This window comes from Hipposideros armiger, unplaced genomic scaffold (genome assembly GCF_001890085.2).
Source record: "Hipposideros armiger isolate ML-2016 unplaced genomic scaffold, ASM189008v1 scaffold_29, whole genome shotgun sequence".
Lineage (NCBI taxonomy): Eukaryota > Metazoa > Chordata > Mammalia > Chiroptera > Hipposideridae > Hipposideros > Hipposideros armiger.
The window spans coordinates 4,464,988-4,479,767 of record NW_017731379.1 but is presented as its reverse complement, the minus strand read 5'-3'; the positions used below and the strand labels follow the sequence as shown (position 1 = coordinate 4,479,767).

Below are 14,780 nucleotides of genomic sequence, written 5' to 3'. Positions count from 1 at the left end.
AGTGACGTAAACATGAGATAATTTGTTCTCTTCTATAGGTTTCCTTTTCCTTAAATGGGGCAGCTTCCTGTTCCTGTCCCCAACCCCATCTTTATATGTATTCATTTCTTCGTGAGCGATTTGAGGTAGGTATTGAGCCCAACCCCACAGAAGTAGGTCAGGTCATACAGTGGAAGTAAAGTGATGTAGGCGTCTGAAGCCCCTGGCTTCTCATCTTGGATCTGCCACCTGTTACCAGTGTGTCGTAGGTGAGTTTCTTCTTCTGAAAAATAAAAGTTCATAGGTATAGATTATAATTTTCGGCCTTACAGTGTATGAGTTCCTACCACGTCTTTGATCCCATTACCTCAGTTCTAAGCCTGACTCACTGTTGAGCCCTGGGCCAGTGCTGAGCAAGCGCTGCATTTCTAAACTATAGGTGATTGTTCTTTCTTAAAAATGGCAGCATTTAAGAGCATTGATTTGATTACCTCTAGTTGAAATTTGTGGACTAAATCTGCCATCAGAGCTCACGAAGGTGAGTAAATGACATTGGCATATGGGAGGACTTGAGGAAGGTCTGTTTCTTCTTCTAATTCAATCAGGTTCTGTTCTTTCTTCTAATTCAATTAGGGCTACCCTGGCTTATCTAGACCATTTGGCCTGAGCCCCAAACCTTATAGGAGAAGTTCTGAGAATGAAGTGGGAAAGATTTGGAGAAAGATTCACCAGATACAGCAGCATACCGTAGTTCTCCACCTCCCAGCCCTGTCTTGTCTAGGTATTAGTTCTTAATAGCTGAGCTATAAATGTTTGGTTCCAGATGTAAAATACTGGGCAATGTATTTTCTTCCAATAGAGTGGATATGGATATTTCTACATGTGCAATATACTTACCATAGTCGGAGTTTCCAATTTTTGTGCTAAATCATTAGAGTACTTAAACCACACCATAGTTTGTTCCATTGTACCATAAATCGGTGGATTTCCTTTTTTGTATAAAAAAGCCTGCTATATACTGTGTTAAAGGTCAGAAATAACTTTCTACATGAATTTGACAATCTGTTTAGGCTATTCTAGTCTCTGCCACATCTGGCAGAATTTGAACATTATCTAATGTTTTTCTGATAAGAACAGATACTACACTTGAGCTTAGCCAAATGGCCGAGAAGTGATATTATCTAATGTTTTTCTAATGAAAATCTTGAGTTTTTAATTTAAATTTGCATGTCGAATATGTCTCAAATTAGAGAACTACTTGTCTGTTTCAGCTTCAATTTGCTGAACAGATGAATAATTTGAGAGCCAACAGTGCTATAGGTCTCTTTAGTGGGGAGCAGTTAAAATTAAATTAGTGGAAAATTAAAAGTAACATTTGAAAATGACATGAGGACTAATTTGCTCATATGTATGTGAATCCATTTCAGTTGCTTCTTAATGGGGGAGGGGGAGCATGCAGAATGTAACAGAGTCATTAGAGTTTCTAGAATATATTGTTAGAGAATACATCTTTACAATTTTACACATAATGTTGTATAGCCTTTCTTCTACTTTTTCTCTGTTCAGTACCTTTAATGTTTATATGCGCTTATTCTGATTCTGATGTCTGTGAAGTGATAGTGCCTCAATTCTCATAGGGCATGATCAATTGGAAAATAAGACTTTCTGAATATGTTTATAGAATTTTCCTTTTAAACTCCGACTAGTTCTTTAACTCTGTAGATAATTGAACCTAATCATTATTACCTTTTTAGCACTAGAGTCAGTTATAGAGGATTTCTCCTTGTTCAAATCAAATCTAGTTTGACTTTTTACTTACATTGAGGAAACCTTCACACTTGCCTTGTTTTCAGCTGGTAAGACCAGAGGTTTTGTGGTGCTGTGTGGTATTCAACAGAATGAATCAGAGTTTAAAGCCTTACACAGCATTAATGATATAAAACACAATTCCTTCCTGTCTTCCGAGAACCTCCAGAAAAAAAACCTTTGAGAACCAATGGCCAAGTCATTTCATGATGGACTATCAGTTTATAATAAATTTTTATGGAAATTTATAGGCTCTCGGCCACTCCTGATGTTTTCCCATCAGAATTCAGCTTGAAAAGGACATCATCATGGCAAAGTCAATAGCTTTTGTATGGCAGGATTGTTAAATCTACTGAAACTTAATAGTGTTTGGGGAACACAAAAATTCTTAATATCTGAATATGATCATTTGAGTGGCATATGTTAATACAGACCATTTTAATTCAACATATACTCCCACTCACATACTCTCTTTCTCCTTCTAACCGCCCCCATATAAAACTTCAACTGTGGGATTTGGGAGTGGGAGGGGAAAGTCATAGGTGAAGACAGCTGGATCATGGGTTTGTCCTTTGTGACTTTGTATTTTCATTCTTTTGCTATTGAGGAAAGATGAAGCAGGCACATTTCAAAAGAGCAGCTGACACTCCCCGTACAAAGTCAGTAATTACATCAGTCGCTCTAATTCCTTGGAGTTTGTCGCTCTTCTTTTACATGTACATGGCAGAGGTCCAGTTTGTAGGAGTGGGTAAGAAGTGGGTGAACACAGATTGGAAACATGCCAACTGTACATTCGAACGCGGGCTCTTACCCTGGTTCCCCAACCCTTTCATTGCTCCATGAGCTGTGTTAGCCAGTAGATCCTTATTTGATTGAAGAAGTCTATCTTTAACCTCATACAACTGGGTTATGTTGTGAACAGCAAAAACCATATTGTCTTTAAACTTGACTGCTGTTTAGTACAGGCCTGTGTACTGCAGTGTCTGGAGAGTTCACAGTGCATTTTGGGATTGTGGGGAAGGAAATGGCTGTAGAAATCTTGTTGGTGATGCACTGCTACTGCCTGGAAAGGCAAACCTAGGTGATTTTTTTTAAGCTTGTGTTTAATTTGTTTGGTGAATACTATATGTTTCCTTTATATGTATGAAAACCTAAACCTGGAAAAAGATTTTTACTGGCTCTGTAGGTGGGGAATATCATTTGGTCTTTTGAAATGTAAAAATTGAAGGTTTTGTTTCATTTTTGTTTGGTTGGCTTTTGGGGTCCATAGAGAAGACTTTTGAGTCATAAAAGGGCTTAGATAAAACTTTTTCAAATTCTTTACAATGATTCAGCTGTATTCTGATATTTGGAATGAGATGGGAGACTGTCCAGCGTCGATACAATATACACTAAAGAGCAACTGGTCACGGGTACTCCTGTCAGAATCATTTGAATTATTTGATTATTTCACGTGGCCTGTCACATGAAGAAAATTAAAGGAAGTTGGGTACTGGGTGCCAACAAGAATCTCTTCATTTGGGAGGTGTTTGGGGGCATACGGAAATGCATCAAACCTTCCATTTTCTGATAATCTGTCACTCTGCTGTTGAGAGATTGGAGTCTTCTCACGGGATCAGTTGTTTTCTGTCGGTGTTTGGCAAAGTGCAGCGTGAGCTCCAGTAGCATTTTGTTTCTGATGTAATTAGTGAATCATGAAATCAGAAAAAGGGGTTGTGACTAATTTTTCTTTTCTATAATGAAATAGCATAGCATAAAACACACTTTTGCTACTGGTTCTGCAAACACACAGCCTTGGCATTACCTCGGAGCTTATTAGAATGATGGAGTCTCAGGTCCCACCCTGTTACCCTGTTAGAATATGCATGAATCTTCACTGTAACTAAATCCCAATATGAATGTTTGCAAAGCATTGAGATAGAAAATAGTAAAATTGATTACAAACAAAAAACACATTCATTAAATTATTGTTTCAATTTGTGTTACTTCAATTTGTGTGGTTCATGTACACACCAGCTTGTACCTTAACATATATTTCTATGGGTCATAGTCAAAAAATATTTGAAACCCACTGTTTTAAATGTGAATGATGACACCTTATCTCTGGTTGTGGTCTTACCATTAACCATGAAAGAGAGTTCCTTGCTTTGCATTAGTACCATCTGTAAAGTTTCTTTCTTTTCTTTTTTCAGTATCTCAGTCCTTCCAGCTTACTCTTCTGTTTAACATCTCTTACTATTCTGTTCCCTTCTTCCTATCTTCTGTGCTGCAGTCCTCAGAATTGTACGAAGTGTTGTGAAAACATCCTCAAGTTTCATTTTATGGTCAAATATACTGAATTCCCTGGGAGATTAATACTAATTAGTAAGATTTTTTTTTAACACTCCTAGCACCAAAGTTAAAAGAAGGAATATCCAAGTTTTGCCAGCGTGCTTTCCTTCTCGATTTGTTATGTCTTCCTTCCAAATGTCAGATGCTACAGCCACATTTTGCTCTGGATATAATTAAATCAGCCAGTCTTCTTTGTGTGCAAATATGCATAGCATATCTTAAGCACTGTGAACAGAGTATTAAGAAGAATTATGTATAATATTGAAGTCTGACTTTGTATCCCCAGTTGTATTTAAAACGAGCAATTGTGGCTTTAATTAATTGATTCCAACCTAGCCCTATGCAGGCCAGGTAGAGGAAGCTAATCTCTTGTACCACTCTTAAGAGAAATGCCAGTTTCCTGGAATGTGGCCCTAAATGAAAATAAATCATACTACTTGTATTTAGTGTTTGTTCCTTTGGCCAGCAATATGCAGTTCAACTTACTGGAAATTAGCAGCTTAAAAATATGTGCTTCCTTTCTATGGCTCTGAGACTGCAACCGGTGAACAGCAGACAATGCTTATCGAATTTTCATATTGAGTTATCTTTAGCTAGTTTTATTTTTATTTTTTATTTTTTGCAAGGGCAAACTTATATTTATAGAAACAATCTTTAGCTAGTTTTAAACATTTCGTGTCATACAACCACACATCTGTTGCTACCGATCCCAGTCTTTTCTCCATCTGATTATTCCATGTAACTTGTACTTTGTTTTAAAGAGCCTCAGAAGTGAAATTTATTTTATTTTACCGTAGGAACCCTGCAGGGGTACTCCAGAAAAGGGGGAGAAATAGAACACTTTGAAATATCCAACCCTATGAAAATGAAGGGACTTGTTACTACCCATCATTTTTATTGGTTATACAGACTCAGTATCGACAGCAGAATTACACATGATTACTCATTTTTTTAGTTATTTTATCCATACTCTATTACAGTATGATACATGTATTTGTTAATGTTAAATGAGTTTTCCTCTAATTTTTTGTGCATTTTCCCCCCTTTTCCATGAAGGCCTTATCTGTTTGGAGCGGGGTGTTTTTCCATAAAAGCTCCATGGTGAGTCCCAGTTCAGTCCCGCATGCCTAATTCATTTGTTGTACTCAGAAAATAACTGTTTTGTACTGTTGTTTTCAGTTGCATGGCCTGATCACAGATAGATGCACCAAATTACTGAATAATTTCTAGATGGGACATGAATATTGCTATTTAAGCTTTAAAAGAGCAGTTTTCTTGGTTTAACTTCATTTCTTGAAAAGTCAAATTAAGGAAAACAGATTAATATTAAAGAGAAAGAAATTAGAAGAGTTCTCTCATAATGCTAGTGTATATTATAAGACATGGCTAACACCCAAGTTTAAGGCCTTGAGTATTATAGTAATAGAAGCTCCCTATACATGTCATGCTGAACATTGGACATAATTTATTTTGAAATATAAATATATTTTAAGGTATGCTAAAAATACCCTATAAATTTTTACTGCATTTTATTTGGTACCAAAGGAACAAAAGTCACTTCTGTTTTGAATAATTTCGGTGTTTCAGGAGCTATAAGATGAGGAAATTTGTGTTTCACATAAAAACTACTAAATAATTTATTATTTTGAGTTACTAGCACCAACTCACCATACTCAACATATTTATTTTGGAAAATCCTTACATAACAATGCATAAAATACAACTTTGTCCGATGAGACATGATGAACTTTGAAAAGAAACTATATTTAATACTTTTATATAAAGATGTAAAATAGAATGGATTTAGAACTATGTTTAACATAATGGTTAAGTGTTAGGGCTCCAATCAGACTTCCTAGGTCTTAAATACCAGCTCAGGCACTTCCTACCTATATAATCTTGGGTGATTATCTAAAACCTTTCTGTTTCTTGGTTTCCCTATCTGTTAAATGGACTTACCCATTTAACACCCACCTCATAGGTTCATTGTGAGGATTAAATGAACTGACAAATATAAATTGCTTAGAACAGTGTCTGGTGCATAAGAGCTCAATAAATGTTAACTGCTGCTATCACTATTTCCTTTCTTATTTAAGGGAAAAAAAGACCAGTTTTGAAAAGATGCTTTTTAAAATTAGATCATGGTTTTTTGTTTTTGTTTTGTTTTTGTTTTTTGCTTTTAAGAGTAAGTGAGCCAAAAGGAAGTTTAGAGCAATGTAAGTTATGTCAATTTTATAAATTTAGTCAGAATACTTAAAAGAGTTCTGCACATATATGTGTAGTTCTCATAAAGGCTACTGTGAATTGTTCATACTTTCTAATTCTTCCTTGAAATGCAGCATCTAAATTAGGACACAGGTTGTGAAACTATTTTAAACAAATTCAAGGTATAAATGAATAAAAATTCCATGAAAGTCATCTTTATTCTTTTTGTTGACTAGGTTCCTTTAAAAAAAAATAAGATACATGAATCTTACTTAGGCGCTTATAGGGAGCAGTCAGTTTTTAAATGCCAGATCAACATATGATAAAATTTCTTTGTAGACTAAACTTAGAATTAAATTCCATCTTAGGATAAATGTCTCATTCTAAGTACAAAGAAAAGAGTTTGAGCATGTTAATAAAGATTGAAGTTTTAGCATAGAAGTAAAGATGGAGTAACAAATGTTGTATGTTAAGTAAGAAAAGTCCATTCCTTCAACAGCTTATGTGCTCCTCAAATTTAAGCAAAAGCACTTGTCAACCAGAAATGATTTGAGGTTGAAACAAGATTAAAAGAGCCAGATTAAAGAAAGGGATATATGAAATATAGTAGACTTTTAAATCATTGCCTGTCTTTTAGAAGACTGCTTTGTGGTTTGTTTGATGCCATCGTTAGCTCACAAGAAACTCGTTTTTAGTCACTTATGCTAGCCTAAAAGATCCTCCTTTAAAATATGTTCCTTTACTAGTGGTGCATGTTTTTCCCATTAAGATCTTAATGAAACCTCAAATTAAGGCAGCAAAATGAATATAAATTTGACAACTTCTTCCATGTTGTTTATAAGAGCTTCTTTGTTTGAGCAGTTTTTGCTATTTTTCCATGATACGTAGCATTGAACTTGAGAATGTTTTTACTATTCTGAAATAAAACCTTATGCTAAATAAATATGTTTATAGTACTTTCAGTTGTAGGGTAATATTTGTATTTTGGGAGAATATGAAGATTTTACAGTTCCTCTTAAAACGCTATAGAAATTTCATACAAAATTTGTATTACTTTCACGTTGCAACATTCAGCTAAGATTTTGCTTTTGATCACAATTTCTACTAATTCTTCATTCTTTGGTAAACTGGTTTAATTGTTTAAATTCATGCAGTTTCTGATGAGTCAGTTTAAAATAATGTCTTTCCCTTTGATAACAAAATAAGCTTGTTGGAAAGTTAACTATGCAGGCTGTCCTCGACATTTTAGCTCCTTTATACATTCCAGGGATTATGTATCCTCCAGGATATTTGAGTTGGAATGACTATAAAGTCAAAGAATCACACATATGATACACTTTTTTAATACAGAAATTTAAGAGAAATAACCATTGTGAATTTTTAAAAATGAATTTTGCTTTCAGTATTACAAATGAGGAACAAGTATTTATTGAGCTCCTAATGTGCATGTAGTATTGTGTTTAAGCTGTTATTTTTGAACTGCTAATCAAAAGAAAAAAATATATACATAACAGTGTGGGCAAAAGTCCATAATGTTAAAGAGGAATTAAAACTTACATATTAAATTATACTTAAAGTTTTAATTAGCACTGTCTGAGAGTATTTGATCTATATATAAATAGTTCATTTTAACTAATGTTCTTTTGAGGATGTTGGAAGATTTTATAATTTCATTTTTGGAAGGTAAGATTTATATGGATACTACACTTGATCTTAGCCAAAAGGCTGAGAAGTGATTGTAAGATTTATATGGAGAGGAGAATCTTCTCTTATTTGCAAAGTTTATGAAAATTTGTTAAACCTTTAAGAGCAATTTGTGATAGAATAATTTTAGATAGATTATTATCTTTAAAATAAAATACTTTGTTTCCCATCTTAGCTCTTACTTTAGAAAAATAAAGTTGAAAGTGAGAGAAAACTTCTAAATTTCTTTTAAAAGTTTAATTTAATCACAATGAGGAATATAAAGAAAATTATTTCTTTAACACAGAGACATTACACCACTTGTAATTCTTACATCAATGTTGTATCTAGCATTTAAACTGAAATATTATTGACTATACCCTTATGTTTTAGAAAAGGAAAGAAACGGTGCTTCTATCTCAATTTAGCTCATTTCATGCTTGTGTCCTAAACAAGGCATCGGACCTCATTGCTGCCTTTCATGCCGTCCACAGATAAACCACTTTCTACCCTATTCTGTAGGACATAGTAAAATTATCCAGATGGGCATCATTTTTTTGTAATTTTAAAGCAGATATCATTAGAGTTTTGCTTTTTTTTCTTTTCCTTTGCAGTAGAGTGTGGAGAGGAAAAAAAAGCAGTCAAGAGAAATTCAATATGTTAATCTGAGTGGATTACATAACACAGTAAAAGCCAATGGGTAACTTCAGTAGTCTTTATAAATAATTTTAAACGTATTGTAATGTTAATGTCCCCAGAACTTCTGAAGGCAGTAAAAATGATTCTTATTCTATGGTAAGATGGTTAAGTCTCCCAGAAAAAATGACAGAAAGTTCAATTGCTGAGTTTTCATTTAGCACCTTATTTGTTCATTTTGGGTTTTTTGTTTTTGTTTTTGTTTATGTCTTTGTATGTGTATCTTCCTTTTATGTTATCTTATGTCAAGTTTAGTAACTATGATGTTTTATGATCATTGTTTTGCCTGATATGGTGAAAGTTGAATTCATTCCATTTTTCTTTTACGTTTTATTCACAAGTTAAACCAAATATTTCTTTTTATTTTTTAATATGGGGTCATTTTTGATGGGCTCAGGAGAGTAAAGAGCAGCAGTTCTCAGTAGGAAGGAGTCCATCATTACTATCAGTATGTTTTGTTCTCATTTATAATCATAACACAATTGAATTTCTGGACACCCATATACACTGAAATTTTTTATATCATATTATTAATGTAATCAATTAATAAATAAATGAAAGAAGGCCTCCAAACATCCAGAGGTATTCATATTAAACTTGCTAATTTTTTTGATGGGACTTGTTAAGTCCCTTTCAGAGGATAAAGAGAGTTATTGAAAGGAAGAAAGAAAACAAAAAAAAAAGGGATAGCATTAGAACACTTTCCTAAAATGGTTGGATCACCAATCTATAAGTGAACACGATTTACAAGCCTAGCTCTTTTTACTTCTATTCCTTTCACATATACATATCATTTTTCAGTGTTTTTCTGCCAACAAAGGTTATTTTGCAATAGAGATATTATGGGTCATTGTGGAAAAATTAAATTCTGCTTCTACCCATCATTCCTGTTCTTGGTCTTTTTAAAACAAGATGAAGGGCAAATTCAGTCAAAGTCAAATTTCTTCCATTGGGGTATATTACACAGAAAAAACTTTATTAATAGTAATCTTTAGATTATTTCTCCTTTTTATTTTTCTGAAAGTCTATATACACACACGCATGTATTTTTTTTTTTTAGCTGAGCCATCCTGCCACCTGTTGGCAGCTCAGTGGCTGCTCAGCTCCGGCCGGGACTTGAACCGCTGTTGCTCAGAGCTCAAACTCTTGAGCGAGCTCTTAACCAACTGAGCCACTCAGCCAGCCCCACACGCATGTATTTTTATGTTGTTTTGCTTAAATATCATAGTCATTTCAAATGTAGACTGATAATAGAAATAACTTCTTATGAATATGTTCACCACATCTGCCCCATACCCAGCACATAGCACTGTGCCACGTAGGTGGTAGCAATTTATTTTTAGGAATGAAAACTCTTGATTACTTATTAAACATGAACTTTTACTAATGTGATTTATCAAGGCCCTATCAGAGGCAAAAGAAGAAATAAGGCAGTATAAAAATAAAATAAATCATTCTTTACATCATTTTAAGCATACTTTTACCATAAGATACTTATTCTCTGCAGGGGACAATGAGTTTATGTAAAATGATACTGTATTGATGCTTTTTAGTTTTATGTTCAGAAGCTGAGTTATATGCAACATTAAAGAAGTGTAAGAGATTTTAACTTTTGACATTGGCTGATTAAACTGTAAGCTAGTAAACACGCAGACTATATTTTTATGGCCAAAGAGCAAATTGATGTCCTATCATATTTCTACTCGTTATTGTTTTGTTATAAAGGTAGCCATCTCACCCAGTAGCAACTATTTTTAACGGTATTGGTTGCATCCCTTAGATGCACCATAGTCTCTCTTAAGAAGTGGCATGCTTACTTGTTTTCTATCTTGTTGCTCAATGCATGATTTAAGAAACAAAAACAAAAATAGCATTCAGTAATTTGCAAAGAGCTTTGAATTTGTCCTTATGAAGCTTATTTGTACATTGTAGTCCTGTTGTTCACTGATGGTGATTCTAGTAAAAACACTTAGTCACACAGTTGGAAACACCTTTTAAAAAATTCTGGAATGGTTATTTCTCTCTCCTCCTCCATCCAACGTCCCAAAACTCCTAAGTGTTACAAATGACCAATGAAACTTAAAAGATGCTAGTTACAGGAACTTAACAGCGCAATGATAGTAGTTCAGTGATGGAAATAAAGGCTAAAGGAGAGTTTCTGTTCTAAGGTAGTACAACAGAGAGCAAACAGTTCTGACCCCGGTTCCCTGGATACCAAGGGATGGTGCGTGTTTGTTCAGGCACTATCACGTGGATGGTACTCTTCTCTTCTGTTGGTAGGTTATTGCACTTGTGGCAAATGTAACAAGGAAGACGTGAAGCTGTTCGTAGAACCAGATTCATTGCCTCACAGAAACTTTTATAAAACTATGTCTTTATTTCCTGTTAGTGTAGAAGTCTAACTGTGACTGGTGTTGGTATTTGAGGCATAGATGTGATCTTTATGTATAATGATATAAAGTGTTTAAGAAATGTTAATGATGGAAAGAGATCTTTTCATATACGGCAATGTGCATTGCCGTGGATTTGGTACAAAGGGAGAGACCCCAAAAAACCAGTAACAGTGGCCTCTGATCCAGACTTACTGTTTCCCTAGCAGGAAGATGTCAAAACAGAAGATTTGGGAAATATGTGAGTGACTATTTCAAGTGTCATAAGGACCTGGAAACTGGGATCACTAAGGCAAAGATTAATTTTTAAAACATTCGGTGTGCTATGTAGAAGAGAGTTAACATTGTTGAGTACTATGATATGGGAAGGCACTGCCTTTAGAGCTTTATGTGCTTTACCTGATCCAGTGGTTCTTGAACCTGAGCACACACCAGAATCTCCTAGAAGACTCCTTAAAAAACCCCCACAAATTGTTAGGCCCAACCCCCAGTTTTCTGATTCAGTAGGTGTGGGGTGTGGCCTGATGAATATTTGCATGTTACAAAATTCCCAGGTGGAACTACTAGTCAGGGACCACACCTGGAGAACAAATTTAATAACCCTTAAAATAACCCTGTGAGGTAGGCATTACTATTTTTTATTTTGCATATGAGTAGTCTGTGCCCTGAGAGGTTAAATAAATTAACTGAAAGTCACACAGCTATTAAGTGGTAGAATTGGGATTCAGATTCAGATTTCTTCCCGATTCCAAAAACCAATCTTTCTCCATCCAACCATACTTTATTAAAAGATAAAGAGATAAAGGATAGTGAGCAAAAAAGGTAGAAATGTTACTTGATGTTGGAGACTGACTAGCAAAGTAGGAACACCCAAGCTCTGTTATTCTTGTGCCCCAGCTGGGCTGTGAACTTGACCGGTGTACAGTGAGGTTATTTTCTGGCCTATGAATTAGAGAAAATATTACCACCGTGTATCTAAAGTGGTTGGCAGAATTGCTCATGAGCTTTGGGGTAGCCTTTGACAAATCAAAAAAGAAGAGAAATATAGGATTTAAAAAAAGGAAAAGTTTGATATTAGAAGTTGATGGTATGAAAACTGATGTGGGGAAAACAAAGAGGAAAGCAAGTGTTTTTTTTTAATTTTTTATAGCAAGTGCTTTTTAATGGTAGTTATGTGAAGCAGCAGCAGTTATTTAATGTGTCCTCAAACATATGAGAAACAGAACAAAAATAGACACATCCTTTTCACAAACCCATGAAAAGAAAAGTAAATGGATTGGAAGATCAGTGAATATAGTTGCGTTACATGATTAGATCGCCTTCTCAGACATTGTCTAACTCTACATATCATTGTGGCTGAGAGCATTTTCAGGGTTTCATTCTGTATTATCTCATTATTTTCATTCATGCTGTCTTCATTCAACTGTATTGTCAGTCCTGCATCTTTTATATCAAAATGGTAAACTATTTTATTATTGTGAGACGTTCCTGCTGGCTTTATTGTTCCCCTCTGAAATCTCCAGGGAAATGTTATCCATTTGAAAAGAAGTGACTTGGATTCCACCAGCACCTACTTCAAAAAGGAATTAATTTTTATTGGTCTTATCAGTTGCTATTCTGATAATGCTCTGAAACTTTGAACTAATTTTACTTTTACTGCAGAACACACTCTCACACCACCAATTACTACTTAAGGCAAAATGCATGTCCACACTGTTGGAATACTTATGGGTAGAATTTTAAGGAAAATGTATCATTATCTTAAGGGCTGTGAGTTCATCATGGTAATTTTTTTTACTATCATTTTATTTTTTAAGCAAAGTTAAACCACCTCCACAAATTTCACCCAGCAAATCGATGGGAGGAGAATTTTGCGTGGCTGCAACGTTTGGGACATCCAGATCGTGGTTTGCAAATAATGCAGGTCTGAAAAGAGAAAAAGGTATGTAGTTTTACTGAGGCCTAAACTTGCCATTTGTAGTTTTTGTTTCTTGAGGAAAATTCGTAGCAGTTCTCCTTGAATATTCTTGAACCTAGTATTCTAGAAACCAATTTTTCCATTCACTTAGCATGTCTCTCAACTACTCAAGCTTAGACAGGAAGAAAGGCTATCCACTTATATAAATGTTAAATAAATTTCCCATTGAGTGTTTTTATTTTGTTTTGTTGGTAACAATCTACAGGTGTTCTCAACACTGTCACCTCCATGCCATTATATGTAGCTTTTACATTTATGACAAGCTGACATCATGCCTTTGTCTCTGAGAGATAGAGAGGAAAACCTTGTTATCCCTATTTTAGAGATGAAGAATTTGAGATTAATGGTTTAAAGAACTTAGCTAAACGCAGTAGTTAGTAAGTAATGGTTTCAGAGTTTGAACCCAGGTTTTCTAGTGCTAAATCTTTTTATTTATTTATTTTTTTAAGATTTTTATTGGGGAATTGGGGGACGGGGAACAGACAAGTTGCTGTCCTTTTATTCTTCAGTCTAATTGTGGAGGACGTTGTTTCACTGGCCCAAGTTGGCACCATCATTGCGCTCTTCTCCGGTGAGGCAGGTCAGTCGACGACTTCTGGACAGCCGCTCACTGCGGCTGCTGGGCCATTCATGCTGGCTGCTGGCCACACACGGTAGCCCATGGCAACCCACTGCAGCAGGGGCTGCCGCCTACGCCGTCGCTGGCGACTCACTGGCAGCCCAGCTCCAGGTCGAGCTGTTGTTCAGCATCTTAGCTGTAGAGGGCAGTGTCACTGGCCCTCATATGTGGGATCCGAACCAGTGCCCTCTGGCATCCCAAGCCAGCTCTTAACCAACACGCCACTCGGCCGGCCCTCTAGTGCTAAATCTTGACTTTAAAAAAACCCCAACAACAACAACCCTGTCATACTATAAATTAAAAGATAAAAACAGGCTCCCCCTCAGAAATAAGGGTCCTCTTTAATGGTAAAAGATGCTCCTTTGAGTTTATATAGTTGTTTTTTTTCCCTTAAATCCCTGCTTTGATTACCAGGATTAATACCTAAACTGTTCATATAATTACTGTTTAGTACGTGATTGCTTATTGTTTCTGTAGAAGAGAATGCCTGCATTCATGGACCAAGCACTTCCTTTTGAATAAGATTCTCCCCTTATTTTAGCACTATTAAAGTAGGTCACAAACCGAGTTGTTCTCGAGGCACTTCTTTGAAGAGTTCCACAGGCTGTATTGTTCTTGGCAAAATGGTTCTCCTTTACGCTTAATCCTGGCAGTCAGACATCAGCCCTTTCCCCGTTATCGACTTTCAGTGACCCTTTCCTTGGAAATAGGATCTCAGGCACAGCAGGTTCCTTACCTAAGTGGGAGAGGATACAGTAAAGCATGCAAGCCTTCCATTTTCTTATCCCATCTTTATTTTTTTGTTACCTCCCTAGCTTTAACGATGCTATCGAAATGACTTTTTGTTGCTCGTTAAAACCCTCTGTGAAGCTCGATTTCACATGCTTCTCCCTTCTGTTCTAATTACCCTTTTAACTTGCTACTCCTTTATGTCCCACTGACTGGTCATTAGCCATTTTCTCCAATCAGCTGTAATTGATTCCTCTGGCATAGAGATAAGGTGACCCACCCAGCATTCATGAGTGATTTTCTATGCTCCTAGGTTTACTGTAAAACCCGAGATAGAGGACTAAACCTGTTTTGGTAGTGAGGA

The 14,780-nt window shown here is 35.5% G+C and overlaps 1 protein-coding gene across 12 annotated transcripts in view; it reads left to right on the top strand.

Annotated features, from left to right (window-relative positions):
- The window catches only part of BCAS3 (BCAS3 microtubule associated cell migration factor), a 574,404-nt gene that overhangs the window by 263,639 nt on the left and 295,985 nt on the right, over positions 1 to 14,780 (top strand). For 8 of the 12 annotated variants that reach the window (XM_019636669.1, XM_019636664.1, XM_019636665.1 and 5 more), the window contains exons 17-18: positions 5,173 to 5,217; positions 12,908 to 13,032. In XM_019636669.1, the coding sequence (XP_019492214.1) occupies positions 5,173 to 5,217; positions 12,908 to 13,032 (170 nt within the window). The remainder of the gene's footprint in view (positions 1 to 5,172; positions 5,218 to 12,907; positions 13,033 to 14,780) is intronic. The other 4 variants (XM_019636670.1, XM_019636667.1, XM_019636663.1 and 1 more) reach the window with 1 other exon arrangement.